At 36.8% G+C, this 19577-nt stretch overlaps 1 protein-coding gene across 1 annotated transcript; it reads right to left on the bottom strand.

Moving 5' to 3' along the window:
• Positions 1–390: 390 nt before the first annotated feature.
• On the bottom strand, positions 391–19360 carry LOC140140919 (malonyl-CoA decarboxylase, mitochondrial-like). Its single transcript, XM_072162675.1, has 12 exons — positions 19210–19360; positions 15958–16063; positions 13198–13407; positions 12537–12677; positions 11209–11349; positions 10315–10461; positions 9585–9749; positions 8540–8657; positions 7649–7801; positions 6443–6623; positions 5334–5380; positions 391–3022 (listed from the first exon to the last, which is right to left on the bottom strand). The coding sequence occupies exons 2-12, from the start codon at positions 15982–15984 to the stop codon at positions 2766–2768; spliced, it is 1587 nt and encodes a 528-aa protein (XP_072018776.1). The 5' UTR covers positions 15985–16063; positions 19210–19360; the 3' UTR covers positions 391–2765.
• Positions 19361–19577: the final 217 nt, after the last annotated feature.

The raw sequence follows: 19577 nt of genomic DNA on the forward strand, positions 1-19577 counted from the left end.
GTATTTACTTTTGTGTTTAGGTGTATATTATTAGGTTAGGGAAGGAATCAAAATTCGACCTGCGGTTGACCACAGGTTCCATCCGGTTTCCATTGTTTAGAACAATAGAAACCGGACGGAACCAGAGGTGGGTCGAGTTTTGATTTCATCCCTTAGAATAGACTTTTTTTTTCAAATATTCAACTATCCCTTGGGGCTTTCTTTTTTTAAACAGTCTAGATACAATAAACAACATGATTGCAAATACATTTCTAGCTTGCCATAAATTGGCTAAGTCAATAAATTTCAGTTTCATACTTAATCATCTAGGCCCTATACACCACCATCTTGATAAATGACAATTGAATATATGAATACAAAAGCCACCCAAGTCCATACTAAAGTGTTGCTATACATAGGCCTGTCATATGTTTGAAAGAACAACTCAAATTAATCCTCTGTGTGTATTGAGCATGTGAAAAATAGCATGTATGAAAGAATCAACCCAAGTCCATGATTTGAGTCTTTTAACACATTGATTGAAATCCAGTATGTATAAAAGTCCACTTGTAACATCTTCATTGCTGGAGAGTGACTTTTGAAAAAAAAATGGGTTTAATCAAGGAAAGTGTGTGGTTTATATTACATGGCAGAATGCTTATCAACATTATACATAACTGTGTGCTTTATTTTGTATTATATTACTAGTGGTAATATCATTCCAACATTATTGTCTTTGTATATGATTCAAAAAACCACCCAAGTCCAGAATTTAAAATGAACCCCACGAAGTCCCTGAAATGCTAATCGTCATACCTAATACAGTTTAACCCACCCATTTGCATTTACAACTTACCATATTGACCAGGTAAATCTAACTGAAGGAATTAAAATGATACACAGGTTTTTTTCTCAAAATCACTTCCCATGGACTTGGGTGGGTTTTGGATTCATGTATTCAATTGTCTAATTTGCTGCCGTAGTGCACGTCAATAACCATTGGTTACTGGTTCAAGTAACTTCATACTTGTGGCTTCATACACCTGTTCCTATTATTTTATGATATGCCATAGGCTTTGTGTTGTGATCATTTCGATCAGTGGTTCGAAAGAAAGCATGAGCCAGTTGACCTAGCAACGGTCATATTCTAACATGCACTACGCCAGCGAATAGTTTGATCAGCTCGTAATTGTCGGGTCTTGTGACATCGAGGATTAATATCAATATATTTTATTTCAAGAATTGTCTTGTGACATCTCGCAATATAAGCATCACAAATTATAATTTAAGTCCTATACTTTGTCTACTTCCTGTAACACACAACATGTAGACCAGACAGGTCAACTATATCACTCCTTAATGTGGGTCTACTTTCTGGCATAGTGGTAAAAGCTAACAATTCTGACCAATTACGAGCTGATCAAACAATAAATGTTTAACCAATTTCAGGTGTCCCCATCAAAATATACATCTACCCAAGTCAATTCAAAAAAGTTATTTGAGTTACAAATACATGTGACTAATATGAGTGACTAATCACTTGTACAAGTAACTAATCACCTATACAAGTGACTAATATGAGTGACTAATCACCTATACAAGTGACTAATATGAGTGACTAATCACCTATACAAGTGACTAATATGAGTGACTAATCACCTATAAGTGACTAATCCCCTATACAAGTGAATAATATGAGTGACTAATCACCTTTACAAGTGACTAATCACCCATACAAGTGACTCATTTCCTATACAAATGACTAATCACCTATACAAGTGACTAATATGAGTGACTAATCACCTATACAAGTGACTAATATGAGTGACCAATCACCTATACAAGTGACTAATCACCTATACAAGTGACTAATATGAGTGACTAATCACCTATACAAGTGACTAATCATATTTCATAAATTATAACTGCTGAGTTTTTTCTTTGTTTTTGTAATTGTTGCCCTGAATTGTATGTATTTCAGCAGTGAAATCATTATAAATAAATTAAATAAAAATCATGTTTCATAATGTGTACATCCATATCAAACGGATGCACTTCAGCTGCTACATGTATCTCTTTTTATATAATAGCTAAGAATAAATACCAGACTCATCTCAAGTGGAGGTCACTTCAAATCATCCCTTAGTCATGTGGTTTAGGAATATTCTCTGTATTCCTTAACCATGTGAAGGGACCTCCACTTGAGATGAGTCTGGTATTTATTCCAAGTTATAGAGGCACATGTAGCAGCTGACAAGTGCATCCTTGTAAAGAACAGTGAATTAGCCCTAAAGGCACTACTGCCTTTCTTACAGTGCCTCTAATTGATTGATTACATTATATAATCATCTGAGTAACCAATCAAAACAGAGCTTTTAGATCACTTTGCAATTTTAAACTTACTCCAATTCAGCCTTACAAAATAGTGTACCTCAGGCTCTTATTGACAAAGGGCCTGAAATGGAACGATAATTTGCGCCTTTAAGCTTGAGGGTTACAAAAGTTTGCTCATGCAGTGTTTGGGGTACAACATGTTACGTAGGGATGCAATCATGTTTCACCGTTGTTCATCACCGTTCTGCATGGTTTATTTCGCGAGGGCAGCTCTAGTTGCCCTACATGTTTTAACAACGAAAACAAGCTAAAGACAGAAAATTTGACACTGGCGCATGCAAAATACATCCAGAGGTACACTATTCTGACTCCATGAGCGACATGCAAACATGGTGGGCTTGGTAAACATTATATTTTAATATCTCGCTTTAATTTGAAGGTGGTTCTCATTTTTATAAGTTACTCTTCTTAGATACCCCTGGTGCATTCCCAGTCACCGGCATGCCAGATTTAGCTACCAGATCTAGAACCTGCTCCGACGCTTCAATATGTCTGTTCTCGGTGTACATGCGGCTATTTTGGATGGTTGTGTCTAGGAAGTATCTAAAGTTACACATGATGCCACACGACTGCGTCATGCCACGTGGTGAAGTATCCGCAAGCCAATTCATACGCCACATTACTGCTCCATTGTGAAGGTGAAAATTAGCTGGAAGAGAAATTGGTTTGACAAAAAATGGTCATTGATTCTGATGTGCAACTCAGTGGTGTAGCCAAGGGGAGTAGATTCCCCTGTCGGATGTCTAGCCCCTTTTCCCTTCCCCTTCTTAAAAAAAAAAAAAAAAGGGTAATTAGTGGTGTAGCCAAGAGGGGTGCTTATCCATGTGGGACATTTGTGACGTGTCATATCAAAAGGAGACACTTTTGGGCAGGATAGTAAATGGAGAAATAGCCAAAAATCTGCCTGGGTGTGATATTTTCAAAATCTAGGTTTGTTGCGAATTTGTGATGTTTAATATTAATGTTTAAAATATTGTCTGATAGTTTCAGACCGGAATATGACTGGAATCTGGTATTTTTTGAGACATTTTTCAAGGTAATTCCTACTCTCAACATTGTCAATAATATTTCTAAAGGCCATTATCTCAATTTCCATTTATATAATACCATAACTTACGAACTCAATATCTTTGCTTAGGAATGTCCGATTTCATTGGGGAAAACGGCGTTGTGGAGTAAAATATCTCTATATTTAAGATATGTAAAAACCTCAAAATTGTTAACCCGCCCAAAAGTGTCTCCTTTTGACATGACACGTCACATTTTTCCTCATGTGGGATGCTGACTGCCATGAATTTTAGATTATTAGGCTTTTTTGCTCATATTCATCAAATGTTGCCCTCCAAGAAAGTTGCCTTGCTCCCTTTAAACCTCCCCCACCCCACGCAAAAACCTGGCTATGACACTGGTGTGACTTACAAAACAAACAAGACTGACAATTTTAAGCACTATATCAAGTTCAATAAGGCAGTTCTTGAACTACAAGTGTTGCCTGCTTTCCAGATTACCCTCCAAGTTGACCTTGAATGACCTTTTACTTCAGTTTGTGACCTTGAACTCTGTCATATTGCAGCTATAAGTATAACTCAAGTTTGGTTGCAACATCATGTGCGGCCATTTTTTAAAATTTTCGACCTATTTTACAATTTGATGTTAAACCTCATTATGTGACCTCGAAAACCATCATCACGTGAAAGTTTCCATAGTTACTTGCAGCCTGTTTGAATGTAGGGTATCACACTTATCTATGTCCCAATTGTTTGTTTTATGTTCAATTCCAGTTGAACACTGTTGAAATTGATAAATCCAGTTTAATTTTAAGCCTTAATGTACGATCTTTTTTCAGAATATACCTTTATTTTTTTCAAAACTGATGTTTTGGCATATTTGTAATACTTACACATGTTCCAACTTAAAATCTATGAGCAAACTGTCAAATTTGCCCGATTTATAGTACAACAGGATGATTTTCTGTTGGTCCAACATATTATCATAATTTTTAGATTATGATAATATCTCAGAATGACTCGCAAATCGTAGTCTCCTACGAAACCAGTTTGATTACGCTTCCTCCACATGTGGAGGGAGCGTAACCAAACTGGCTGCGTAGGAGACTAACTCTGAGGCTGCACTCGCCATCCTAATCCAAATAGTGCGAGATATTTCGAGTGATAGAGGTGAAGTTTATGATGTTGTTTCTTTGCAAATTCTCAATGTTTTTCGCGTCCAAATGTATTTGGAACTTTCATAATGATTGCATAGTATCATTTTGGAAGAAAAAAAGAAAAATCTAAAAATTTAAAAAGATCGTACATTAAGGCTTTAATACAATTTGGTCTAAAATTAGACAATTTTGTTTTCAAAATTGTCCACACACTTTCAACTTTTTAAAGATGGAAATGGTTGGATCTGGAATAATATAAACTGCTGAACTTGGGTTGGAATTCTGAAATCTTCCACAAGGGGGTGTGGTTTTTAAATGGCATAGTCCATTGTGAATTACATTGATTGCATGGAAATTTAAAGCTTGAAATGACTACACTGGTTGCTTCAAATGCCGTAGACATTACAACCACTGACATGCATACTGACATGAATAGAGGTAGTGGGTGGTAATGTAATTTGGTGCACTAGGCTATCGGTCGGAAGGTTGTAAGATCATGAGCGTTCTCATTTCTCATCTATCCCACTCATTGTGGCCCTAAACATAGTGCAGAGCATATAATGGTGATCCAGTGTACCAGATAAGCAATATCTGGACATGTTAAAGTTGCAGGACTTTTTGTAAAGAGCAGCACATCAGCCCAGGCCTGTTGTCTGTCACATTCAGCATTGAGGTCAACTTGCGCTGCTCTTAGGGGTTTGGCAGCATATTGGCCTGTGGCGCAGTTTGAGGGATGTCACCATCCAGAAAGCGTGGATAAATGCCGTTTTATTATTTAGTAATATTCTTCACTTACCAACTGGATCCAATGCATGTCCTCTATGTTTCTCAGCATATAAATACCTTTAAAATAAAAGATTAAAATAAGCAAGTTGAAATGTTGTTAATCTTTCTTAAATGTATTATATTTGGCCTATAATAAATGCCACAAGCATTTAAGTAATCAAATTTCTGGGGCACTCCTTACAATATAGTTAATGTAGATATCATATTCCAAAAACAACAAATCCTGAAGTTTATGAAGGCTAGTTTTGTGAATAAAATTCACAGAAAATGAAACAATTTTGCTATAAAATTAGATCGATTGAGCCCACTGGTCTAGCTATGAGTTTTAAAATATTGGATGAGACATAGTTGAGTCTAATATTTTAAACCTCATAGCGAGACCATTAAATACTGGGCGCAATGCATCCAATTTGATCATTATTATGTTTTGGATTGAATATTTTCACACACTTGAATTTATCAAAACAAAATACCGTCTCAAAATTTATTCATGACAATTTGATTGGCACAACATTTCAAATATTCTGTTATGCTTGTATGCATGACCGAAAAAACTTGGCGTTCATATCGTGAAAATCGTGTGGTGGTAGTGAAAAATATGTGTTGGCAAACAAACACTGTCAAAAGGTTAATTTGTATGCAACTGCGTAGTCTTGGACACAACTGAGCAGTCTCAGACCACCGGATTCTGGTGGATAGTCCCAACACTTTTTAACACATATGAATTTGTCAGTTGTGAATCTAGACTATTGAAAAACGAGGGCATCATTCATGCGTGTATTATTTTTTGGGGGGCTTTGGGGGTGCCCCTGGGGTAAACGAAGGGGCGGCAGAAGAATAAGGGGTCGCAAAAAGAATAAGGAAAGAAAAAATGGCGGAAAAAATTAGAAGAAGTATAAAAATTTGTGAAAAAATGGTACTATACATCAAAATGTGTTCTTTTAGGATGCTAGCGTCTATAATTTTTTTTTCTCTTTACTTTTCAAACCACCAAAAAAAAACTGAGTCAACCTTTTCGGGCTGTTGAGGAAGGGGCGGCAAAATTGAATTTTCTTCAGCCCCCCGGGGTAGGAGCGGCCACGGTACACCACTGTCATTCTATGTCAAGTATAAACCTACCTTGCACATAACCTCATCATTGGCTCCTTTAAGAACTCTACCAATTTATCTGAGTGTAACCAGTGACTTGTTACCAATAAGCGCTTCAACGTCTGCAAAGGAAGCTCCGATGGTTTGCCGGCTAATTCGTGAAGTGTTTCCAATTCTTTCTTCGTTAATAGCGGGTAGACCATATGACTCCCTAGGAAAGAGAGAAAAGAGAGAGAGAGAAAGAGAGGAAAGAGAAAACCCATGGCAAAGAACCAATATTAGATAAGTGTTTTTGCAAGAATACAGTAGAAACTGGATGTATTGGGATACTCCATTTGATAACCACAACCCTGTTGAAGAAGATTTTATAATTCGACAAAATTTAAAATTTTAACTACTCCAAATCCAACATTATTCATCCACAAATAGTGGAAAGGCATGCAAGATTTTGGAAGTCCAAATACAATTTACCAAATAAGGGCCAAATTTTGCTAAAATCCAACTTGATTTAATCATTTTTCAGCTAGATTGAACATAAAATGCCCAAAAATGTCCATGTGGATTGATCGGAATATAACATTGATTGTAAGATTACATTGTCATCTCCCACAGGGGGTGCAGTTGCTGAAATCTTTTAAAACAATTTTACTGGCACCAGGTTTGTTTACCTATATGTACTAAGCATTATATAAGAGGATGTTTTTAATCATACTTCTACCTTGGATGACCCCAAAATGACCTTGACATTTTTAATCCTTCCAATGTGACATTTCACCTTGTAAACAGATCCTTCACCAATGGGCAAAGTCCAGCATCATCAGTCAATGAAGGCCAATCATTCCATGAAGTGCAAGGTAGAGAGTAATTGCTTTAATTTGGCCACTTTGCACCTGTTACGGCATGTTTTTCAAAGTGCAGTCTTGATATCTTTTTCTTTTGAGTAAACTCAATAGCACCCACACTGTGTAATTTGTTAGACACACAGGTTCTAGAACGACGTGAGAATTCTCATTGCATACAAAACACAATGACCAGTGAGGGATCTGGTTTTGTAATCATCTGTGGCCTACACTGTCTCTTGACCTTTGACCCCAATGACCCTTACCTCTGAGGTGTTTGGCAATCTCCTGTGATAACCAGTCCTTGAATCCAGGAATAGGTGACATACTAGAGAATACAGTCAAGTGAGGGAAATCCCTCTGTAAGCATTGACCTTTGACCCACAATGACCCTTACCTCTGAGGTGTTTGGCAATCTCCTGTGTTAACCAGTCCTTGAATCCAGGAATAGGTGACATACTAGAGAATACAGTCAAGTGCGGGAAATCCCTCTGTAAGCGTTGTACCACACTTTTGATTAGATAGTTGCCGAGATCTACACCCTTTAGACCTGTATGGGAGTGAAGATAGATAATTTATTACATATTATAGTAATTTAGGCTAGGAAAAAAAACAAATTATTGGCGTAACCTGGCCTACCCTGATAAGCGAGGACCAAAATTATGCACGGTTGGGAAAACACCAACATTTTTCATTTGAGTGCCAAAATTACAGGTAAATTAAGTAATTTTTGGCCAAGCTGGAACATGTGTGTTGAGTACAAATTTCCAGCTTGAACAAAAGCTTAATAAAATATACATAAATAAATTTTGGATTTATATAGCGCCTTTTTCCAGATCTTAGAGGATTCAAAGCGCTGTAATTTCGCTGCCATGTTGAATCATCACAATCAGATCGCATCAATTAGGCTACGGCCGGTTGCAGCGCAAACCTATACGCACTTACATTGTAACATCCATCAATTTCCTGTGCAGCTCCCCGAATTCCATTGGGTGAAGGAAGCTTTGTTTGATAACCAAACAACTAATCACCAATTTTGAAAGCAGGAGGAAACCGGAGATCCCGGGAAAAAACTGCAAGAGCGAGCATGGAATCGGGATAAAACCAAGTGCACACAGTCCTTGGGCACGGCTGGGGACTGAACCTGGTACCACAGTGGTGCAAGGCGAGGAAACTACCGCTGCGCCAACCCGCTCTCCCACGACAGGTTCAACTGAAATTGAGATGTAAGTGTAATCTTCTACATGGGGGTGTGTGGATTGTGAATGGAATAGCCTCATGTATTTACCTGCTTGAGTTGAGCTAATAGAATAGAAGATTGCTGCCTGTGTGTTGTCTAATTCTTCTTGCTGTTGAGTTGGTTCTATTTCATCACCCATCTTCCCTAACCTGTTGCCTATTATTTCCTGTAAGTAAAATATTTTAAAGCAATAATGTGTGATTTGCATAAAGAATAGAATCCTACTTAAATGTTAGTTTTCACTGATCACATTGTCCTCTTTCAATTTTGAGCCAAACAAATGAGGTAAAATGAAGAAAATTGCTATTTCATTACAGTGCATACAATACATGTATTAGCTTGCCGATGATATTATTATCATGATTATTGGCGGAGATTCACATAGCTGGGACGTACAAACATGACAATAGAGATATGTACAAATTTTATATGTCAAGACGTAAGACGAATGGTGATATGCAAACAGTTTATACGTCACTGCTTCACTGATTCAATGATACACATGCACGCAATGTTTTTAAGGAAACAGATGCCAGTATACACCTTATCTTTCAGGTCAGCCAGTGCTTAGCGTGTTTTTGTCTAGATTTTTGTACACGGATTGCAAGCGAGAAACCATGAGATTCTTCGAGATCCTCATTTCACAACTAGCCAATTGAGCTCATTAGCGACCATGCTCACGACTGACCGTACACAGGCATTATTTTGTACAATTTCACTCCCAACAAGTTATACAAGTTTATTAACATATAAATATAACATGGTTCAGCGCGTGCGCATTGATGTGACACTTGTACATGTTAGTTGAACCAATCGGAGGTGCATAGAAACAATCGGACTGATTGATTCTAAGCCCTGGGTAATTCCTTGTTAAACGTAGAATTCAATTTGATTAAAATTTGGCATACTTATGATTAATATTTTTATTTGAATTGAAGTGTTTAAGAATGAGAATAAAGGTATTATTTTTAGCCACTGCCGTGCATCTATCGTCTCATATAACAAGGGCGACATCATTGTCAAAGACAATAACAAATCTATCTATATCTATCATTATCATCAAAACAACCTTTAATCTCTAAATAATACTCGCCTGTAAGTTGTTTGGTATATCTTTCATCAATGCACTGTGTAACACAATGATTGGCTCTGTCGGCATAGCACTGTGAGTAAACACAAAACATCTCCTATAGGGACCAACCCTCTGCTTCAGATCAAGCCAGCTACGGACTGGTACTACTGCCTCATACTCACTTATCTGTGCAGAAAAGCATGGTAAAATTTAGCGGGGGCACAAAGGTGGGAGTGGGGGATGAGAAAATGAGGACAGAAATCAGAACATTATATTAACCTAAAATTTGGCATTTTTAGCATAAAAGTGGGAATTTTCCCAATTTAAAAAATCATTTTAAATCCAGACTTAGTTTAGTTTTGGTCTGGTTTTTGTATTTGTTGAATGTGGTATTTAAAATAAAAATCAAGAATTCTCCCCTTCCCCGCAAGCCTGCCAATGCAACATAATAAATCAGCCATCAGTCTTATGTCTGGAAAGATTGAAATTATTGATAAAGACATAAACAAAATAATAATATTAGTCAGAAATTCCCAACCTTCACCTAATAATAATATTAGCTAGAGGCTTCACTTGGCTATTCCAGCTGAAATCCATACACCCCCTTAATCTTTCACACAGGTAGTGTGAATTTCAAATGGGGGGTTACCTGATATGGGTGATGCCATTTGAAATCTACACCCCCCACCCTGTGTGGGAGATTAAGGTCATGCTTTCCATAGGGGCTGATTCAAGTGGAATAGCCCATTACCTTTTGTAGCATGTCACATGAAGACTGCCATGTAATCTGTTGCATGTTGAGCAGACCAGCACAGAACCAATGCGATAACATCTCCTTCAACGTCTGGTTAAGCGCCCTCAAGTAATGATCATTACGAGGAGAATCTTGAAGAAGTTCCTACACAGTGAGAGATATATATGATCATGGATTATGGAGTGCTTAACATACTATGGGATAAGATATTTGTTTGAACAAATGGATTTTTCATTAAAAATCAAGAACAGGCGCTAATTTTTCATTGTTATCTATAATTTTTTCAAAATATTGCAAACACGGTTGTTTGATATGATCATTTATTAACATTTCTAACATAACATTATTATAATGTTCAATTCTAGACCTGAATAATACCAACAGCTATCACACTAATAAACTGTATATACACGTCATATATTTTGCAGCATTTTTAACATAGAATTTCGGTTCTATATCAAATTATTCATCTTTTCTGCTTTTTTATAGTAATTTTAATTCTATAAACTGTGTGCTTTTCTGTCCAAATTGAGGGTAGCATATATTTTAAATCTAAATTATCCAAATAATATGAGTTCTACCTTACATATCATGATGAAATTTTTTTGAAATTCCCCTGTCATTTGTTAGTCTGTTTGCTGATGTTATAATACCATTTTACTAGTGTCTACCCCTTTTAAAGATACAAACAAGATTTTAGATAAATAGAGCCATCATTGTACAACTTTTCTTTAAAATGACTCGGTTTTACATGCCATCAAACAACCGTGCAAAAAGTTGCCTTCTTTCAAACAAAATAATTTCAAAATTTCAAATTTTCAGAATTTAAGTCCCACATCCTCACAAAATACAACATAAATACCCCTCCAACCCCGGATAAAGCACACTTACCATGATATCAGCCCTGAGATCCATCAGAAATTTGACACCATCAAATGTCCTGCTGACTTGCTGGAATAAGAGGCTATAATGTGGTATCAGTGACTGATGTAGTTTAGCTTCAGCCTGCAACAGAGCTCCGTCACCCTTCTCCTGAAATATATTGAGTAAAAATATGCAAAAACAAAATAATGCAGTTATATAGATGGCTCTTTCAAAATTGTCACAAATTTATTGGGCAACAGTGGCACCACCACATGGGAGCCGGGGGAAAAATGCCCCCCCCCCCCCCCCCCCCCCCCCCCCATCAGAACCCTTGCCCTCCTCCCTAGTAAACACCCAAAACATTTCCACTTTTTGCAGCAATTTTGCGCAAAATTGGTTGATTTGGTTGGCCCTCCTTGAAATTCAATATGCCCCCATCAAAAAAAATTCCTTGTTGTGAATCTTCAGCCAAATTTAACTAAAATATTTGTGTTCTACATGTTCTACTAACATTGTTGATGTCAAGGGAAAAATAGCAGGGTTTAAAAGGGCTTGCAAGTCATAATTCTTACAAAGTGTCACAAACTGTGGACCAGTGTGACATTAACCCTATGAGAACTACCTGCAGAAGTTTCATTATCAATTGGCCCAATCAGCAACATTGTTAGAATAATTTCCTCATGCAAAAAAATTGAGGTGAATTATTTGCAAAGCTCCATTCTGATTGGTGATTAAAGTGAAAATATCATGTAATTGACCAATCATAGGCAATATTAGATCAGCAGGTAGTGCTCAGGTGGTTAAAATATAATTTATAATTTGAGTTTGGGCTGCAAAAATTGACAAGAGCCCATCGATTAACAAAGAAAGTGCTTGAAGAGTTTGGCGGTACTGAGTCTACATCACATTTAGCCGATGTTAGGATTTGGATTTCAGCTGGAAATCAAATCTTCCATGGTGCAATACAAAGAATATGAGCTAAATCACACAATGGGCCTTGCTATTCTTGACTTTGCTTTATTGTGGGTGGTCTTTACTACAGAACATGATACATACCCTCAATAACCTCATGAATATACATGATACGTGTAATCCAATCATATTTTATTATTTGTAAAAACGTAATCGCAAATGGAGAATATCAATATCTTAACTCACCGCAAATTGCGTAATTGTTGGTTAATCTCCAATCTCCAAAAAATTAACCCAACAAATAACTTGACAAATGTTAAACTCTTGAGGCACTGGGTTTTGGTATTGTTATTAAAGATGCTCCTGGTTGCACCTTAAGTGTCATTACCCTCGACTTGACACCAGAACAGTGCTACACATTTTAGAAGATAGGTTATCATTACCTGCTGCTGCTTCATATTCTTGCATATCCTAAGCACTGCATTGTGGTCTACACCACATTTCTGTCCTATGGCCTGCAGAAACTCCATCTTAGCATCCTTCTCTAAGTGTTTGTAGTGTGAGCATAATTCTATAATTTCAGGCTGTAGGTATAAAAATATCAAATATCAAAGTAGCTTAGAGCATTAAACACACCAAGCAACTGATATGGTGATTGCACCTTTTATGCAGTTGTACCTAGGTTGTAATTGCCTTTTGAACTTTGTAGCTAACATTGTACATGTAGCTGCACATCCACTCTTAAGCTTCACCTGTCAAAAATTGCTTATTATTGTAATTTGTAACTTTTTTTAATGCAAATTTTATTTGGTAAATTCAGTTCATTCATGATGTTGCTTGGAATAGGATTTCCCTATTCTATTTCAATGTAAACCGTTGATGCGAGTGTACTTCTGTGATGTTGACAAAGTCCCTTATTAATTTCATCATGTATGCATCATACGCATTGTAAGTTCTGCCTTGTCAACGTCGCAGAAGTATGCTCTCGTTAATGATTTACCGCAAATAACTATACATGTAGGTAGATGCTTAATTATAAATGCTTGTTGCTGATGATGATGATGATGATGCATTTATGTTGATGATAATAATAATACATCTCACCTCAGATATTTTTGGTGGTCTTGTTAGCCCTCCTCTTTGTGACTCATGCACCTCAGATGACACCAAAAACTCCTCCAACATCCTGGTCACCATCAGTGTTTGTTGGTTGGCAGCATAGCTCATCTTTTCTCCAGTAATGTGCATTGCCCTCAGTTGACATAGATGAAGATTCACTGGTGCATAAAATGATTGGGCCACCCTCTGTGGGAGCTAAGAAAAAATAACAATATGCCGGTATTGGTAATAGGCTTTACTGCTTCTGTTAGCATCTCACCTAGCATCATACTGTAGAGTGTTATGATCATTCATTTAGCATAATGCTATAGACGAATCCAACGAGCCAAGTCATGGTCAGGATTTGGTCAGCCATATTTGGGTTCCCGCATGCACCAAACAGTTGTTGTGAGTACCCAATTGGGTGTATTAAACCCGCTTAAAATTTGATGTTAGATTCTTTGTGTATTAAACTGTCATCATTCTTTTGTCTATGTGTTACACGGGTGATAGAATGCAGTTTATAATACCCTTCAAGGCCGCACCATCCCACATTTTAGGTGGGATAGTTGGATACCCGTCGCGGCTAATGGCTGCCATCAGGAGCAGGAATGCATGAAATTGGATTCGTCTTTACAGTGACTGACCACACACCTTTGAAATCTAGATGCAAAATCAAAGTGTGTAATTCTGAAGTCCATCTGTATCAATTTTTAGCTAAATATTGAAATCTGCCAGTTAAATGATGAAATTGTTTACATTTGTATGTAAACATAATTGTCATAAAATTTGTTTACACAGCTTAGAAACGAGATCTGATTGCGTTCGCCTGCGACCGCGAGCATGCACAGCCAGCAGTGACAAATGTGAGAACCGGAAGTGATCCCTTAATTACCTTTGACCCCGCGAAAATATTACATAGTGCTTAGGATGTCATAAGGAATATTCCTGGTGAATTTCAGCTTAATCGGAACTTATACATGGATTTTGATTTTTTGTCAAATTTATGATTGACCTTTTTGACTCCCTTAATGACCTTTGACCTCAAAAAAAAAAAAACCTTATGTACACCGACAAAATGCATTGTTTCAATTTTATTAAAAAAATTCTACTATGGTTAGTTGTTGAGATAAAAATTCTTGAAGTTATTTAGCTAAAAACAGGAAGTGATTGACCCCCAAAATAAAAATACCATGCATACATCAGGTAACACTGATTCATGTATGATGATTATATTACTCTGGTCTGTTTTCATTTTGAGATAAAAAAATTTCAAAATTTTTTCATAATTTTGGTTTTTGACCGGAAGTAACCCCTTAATGACCTTTGACCCCAAAACTGTAGACACCCTAAATACCCTAGCTAGTAGTGATGCATGTGTGCTAATGGCGACTCTCTGCTATGTAATTTGTAAAGACAGTGATTTTTGAATATTTTTACAAATTTTTCAGACTTTTACCGAAGTGACCCCTTAATGACCTTTGATCCCAATTCTGTGAGGAAGTTTTAGACACTGGCTATAGATGATGCATGTGTGTAAGTGACGTCACGGTGCTATGTAATATGTGGGAGGAGTAGCATTTTTAGTGAAAATCCAAGTTTTGGCCATTGACCGGAAGTGGATGACATTTGACAGGAAGTTGGTCATGTGACATCTGTGGCACCACCAAATGGTTCTACTGACCAAGTATGGTCAACATGGCTGAAAGCATGTGGCTACGATGGTTGATTTAATGATGTTGACATGATGTTGACAGAAAGAAGAAGAAGAAAGAAGAACGCGGTAAAAAGAATGCACAGCGCCGATGGCGGCTGTGCAAAGAGTGTCTTGTTGATGTTGTATCGCCCTTCCAAAATGGCGACAGACCAAGTTGGTTGCAAGTTTATGCTCCGTAGGTAGGATGTTTTCAATTTGACCAATTAAACAGCATTAAATGCAAACAAATATTATGGTTGAACAGATACATCATTTTTATTTCCAAATATGTTTTCATTTTCACTTTTGCACAACAGGTAAAATCAGAGCATGTTTTTACTTTAAGTAAATTTTACACACAATCACATACAGGTATACAAATCTGAAAATTGACATTTCATCGGATTCGCTACTTACAATCATAATAACAGACCGATAATCTGATTGACTGATTACGTTGGTCGGCGCAGATTGGCATGCTTGAAGGGAAAACAAAGCTTCACATATGTTGCTAATTAACAGGGAACTTGCATCAATCTGTGCAAGGGACTGCCATGGTTTGCAGGTTCTGAAACATCCAAGTGTCAGGGTTCGCAGGTTATTGCAGTGGCAAAAACAGGTGTTTGCCGGCAAAAACCGAACCCTGCCAAGTGTAAGTCTGAGACGAATATACATACAGGGATAGGAAGCGAGCCTATTTGTGTGTACTTTAGATGCTGCTATGTGTGTTCCATCTCTGTTATGGCATCTATTTGGAATCACCAATCCACTTTATTGGCCTGTAAACAACTATAGATCATCGTAGGTTTACTAAATTACATCATCAAGTCAAATATTTAACATGGCTAAAAAATAAATAATTGTGAAAAATTGACAATTTTCATGCAAAGAAGTGGAAATTTTGTTAAAATCAGCTAAAATTGCCCCAAAATGCTCATTTTGTGTGTTAATTCAGAAAAATATGGTGAACTTTTGAGATTTTAAAATGCATACACGTCCCTGTTTAAATATGTCTCCAGGTTTTGTACCTGTAGGTATATTCGTCTCAGGTGTAAGTCCCTTCGTCTTACCTTGCTTAGTGCAATCCTTCTTAACATCTGGAATGCAGATACGGTACTTAGAAAAGCTAATAGATACTTGTTTTCACACTGTCCTTTTTGAGCGCCACAACTTTATCTACATGAAATAAAAGGATCGCAAAATACATTATCTTTCATTTCCGCATTTATGCTTGTGTTACAGATCACTAATATCCTACTTGAAAATTTTGTGATCATCCATATAATCATACTAACTTTAGGTATGAAAGATGAATTCAAATTTGCCATCAAACTGCATCATTTTATCAAATTAAAGCCCTCGAGTAAAGAAAGCCAACACTAAAAACCATTTTGTCATAGCCCTTTCCGCAGCAAAGTTAAATCTTGTCAAAGATTGACTTTCATCAAAAATATTCAGCCAACATTTCATGCATCAATTAAAAAACAAAACAGCATAGTCTAGGCCTGGCATTTTCGGGTAATTTTGTACCCGGTACCAAGCGCATTTTTCGGCGGGTAACGGCACCAAATTAAAAAAAAAAAAAAAAAATTTTTTTTTTAAAGTTTTTTATTTTTTCGGTTTTGTAGTGTCCCTGGACCTAGACCTAAATGCTAGGATCATTCATGGTTGACCTAAAAAAAAAAAAAAAAAAAAAAAAAATTTCAAGATATTTTTTTATTTTTTTTATGAATATTTTTAATTTTTATTCTTGTCATGTTCTATTAATGATTTCAAAATGCATTCAAATTCAATGCATTTTGAAATCATTAATAGACTATGACATGAATACAAATGATCAATTTTTATATTAAAAATACAAAATATCTTGAATTTTTTATTTTTTTTTGATTGGCAGTACCCGGTAGGGTATTTCCTACCCGGTAATGTAATCTCGGCGGGGTACCCGTTTACCCGACCGAAAATGCCAGCCTTAGCATAGTCTCATGATAGTGCAGATTTTCTATGTGGAACTGCTATCACAATCTAGTTGTAGTAACTACAAATTTCGAACATTTGAGGACTTGTTCTCAAGTTGTAGGTAGGCTGTATAGGGTGCCTCCAGGGTTTTATTTTGGCAAGTTTGCACTAGTAAAATACTCACTTTAGAAACCTATGTCACTGATGCATGTCATCTGTGATTGCTCAACTTATTCTACGCATCAGCTTTTGTCCAAAGAAATATTTAAAAAGATGATTTTTCAGCGATTTTTATGAGCAGCCACTCCACGACTATGTACATGTGAATATGGTGATGAATGCACGCTAAATCGCGGCGACACATACATTTGGCTGACTAGCAAATGTGTTAACTAAGGTTTGCCTCTCATTATTACCTATTAACTTCCTGAACTTCTTCAGGTTCTTGTTACTTTTCTACAACATTGCTAGGTAGGTCCACATGATTATAGAGGGCGACGTTCAATTCAAAAAGCTCAAAAAGTTGCAACCACAGTAAATGGCTTAACTGTGTAATCCCCATAGGAAAATGGAAACTTGGAGACGTAGTCTAAAAAGTGCTGGTCTTTTATCCTTGATACACAAATCGCCTTTGTGTAAAACGGATCATCGTGGTGAAAAATGATGCATTACTGGCTCTTTTGTACAGTAAGTCATGACATTGTAAGGCATTGTCAATGATTTGATCAAGAAATCTATCTACTATCCACGACGACACAATAGTTAATGTGTGGATAGAAGATCTAGAGATTGCTAGTATAACAGGGTCAGTCATCGTAGCGTCTTCAGTTTTAAAACGCAGCAAAACAATTTTTTAGATTTTCCAGTTTGGATTCAATTTAGCTTGGTTAACATTTATGTATCTTAGCTGAAGTGTTTGCTTACTTTTAACTGGAAACACAGGCGCTGAAGTACAAATTCCGACCATATTATGAGTCCGTTTAATTCTGCAACCTTGCTTGATCAAAGATGTTTTGACAACTGCCTACTGCGTCAGTGATTAAAGATTTGAGAAAATCCAGTGCTGGGCAAATCAATCCATCTCCCGATTTGCAAAGATTGACTTGTCATTGCAAACTGATGGTGATACCCTTCCGGTTCTTGAACATGTGAGCCCAGCACTACACGTGTTGATCACCTATTTACAATGGGGACTGTGCGATGTCTGGCAATCACTCGAGAAAAATTTGCACAAAATGACGTTTGATGAATTGATGAAGGAATATAGCACAATATATAGTCGGATTCGCTGAAGCATGACACCGTATAAAGCAATGGAAGTAAACACAGCCAATCACGACAGGCGATCGCATCAAAAATGTTGCTAAAATTACACTTCAGCAAAATTTTAAACTGTCCAAATTAGGCAAATCTTGCTCAAAAGATACAGTTGACTCATCGAAATTACTTTTCCTAATTTCAACATTAAAAGAATAAATAACCTCCGGTGCAAAGATGTGCACCACTGTCCGACTGAAAAACGATAGCAACGTACTCTAGCATCAAATGCGTAACTATCGTGTGCAAATTCGAAGCTAGAGTTCTGGAGCAAATAATATCCTCATATTTTTGAGACAATAATTAACTTGAGGAAGAAGTTTTTATTCATATGCATGATATTGGGACCAGGGCTGTCAACTCTCACGCATTGGCCGTGAGTCTCACGCATTGGGCCACTTTCTCACGGTCTCACGCCAAGGCCAGGGAGTATAATCTCACGCCTTGGTAGTAAATCTCACGCAAAAAGCTGTAAACAGAATAAATCTCACGCATCGACATGACTAATTTTTGCTCCTACCCCCCGCTTTTCACATTCTCGAGCTACCGTGGTTCAAATAATCATGGTACAAAATGAACATTGGAGTCGGTAAATCCCAGTAAGCCTCTGTCTCACGCCAAGCAATTCCAAAAAGTTGACAGCCCTGATTGGGACCTGTATGCCAACCGTGTACATGTACCAAACAAGGTATGTTACATGAGCACAAATCCTTCCACGTTCTAACTTTCATATCACAAGCTATCGGTTGTTCATACGAAAGTTAGAAATTTTCGAACAATCAATGATGGCCGCAGAAAAATGAAAAATTTTAAAAACAGACATTTGCCCTTAACTTTGTTGATATTTGAGGTACAGACATGGTTGACCCCTCATTTTTTAAGTTAAATGATCACCTTTTTAAACAAAATAATTTCCATGTGAAAAAAACCTGCTTGAAAATTTTGTGATCATGCCTAAACATTGCAGTGAACATGGTGAACAACACAACTGCCTCAATTATGATTGATGGCATACGTAACAAAACGAATTTACGATATCCACTTACCTATAAAATCTACAAGAGGAGTTGCTCATGATTACATCACCGTGGGTTTTCTGATGCTTTATTTGTTCATAAGATAAGGTTTGACAATCCGAAATCACAACAAATTCGGCAAATGAACGCAACAATTTCCCAGGGACAACGAGTGACGAGTTTTCGATAACGGTCAAAAGGTTAATAGATTGTACTAATATTATTATAGGGGAGAGAAGACATGTTGCTTACCGGGGTTGCTTTACCTGCTTTTTTATCATGAAAAAACAAAAAACAAAAAAGGCAGTAAAACACACTTTAAAACTAATATCAAAATTGAAATAATACTTTTTATTTCTAGTTTTGTTTATTGTATTTATTTATATTTTTTAGTACTG

Source organism: Amphiura filiformis, chromosome 19 (genome assembly GCF_039555335.1).
Source record: "Amphiura filiformis chromosome 19, Afil_fr2py, whole genome shotgun sequence".
Classification (NCBI taxonomy): domain Eukaryota; kingdom Metazoa; phylum Echinodermata; class Ophiuroidea; order Amphilepidida; family Amphiuridae; genus Amphiura; species Amphiura filiformis.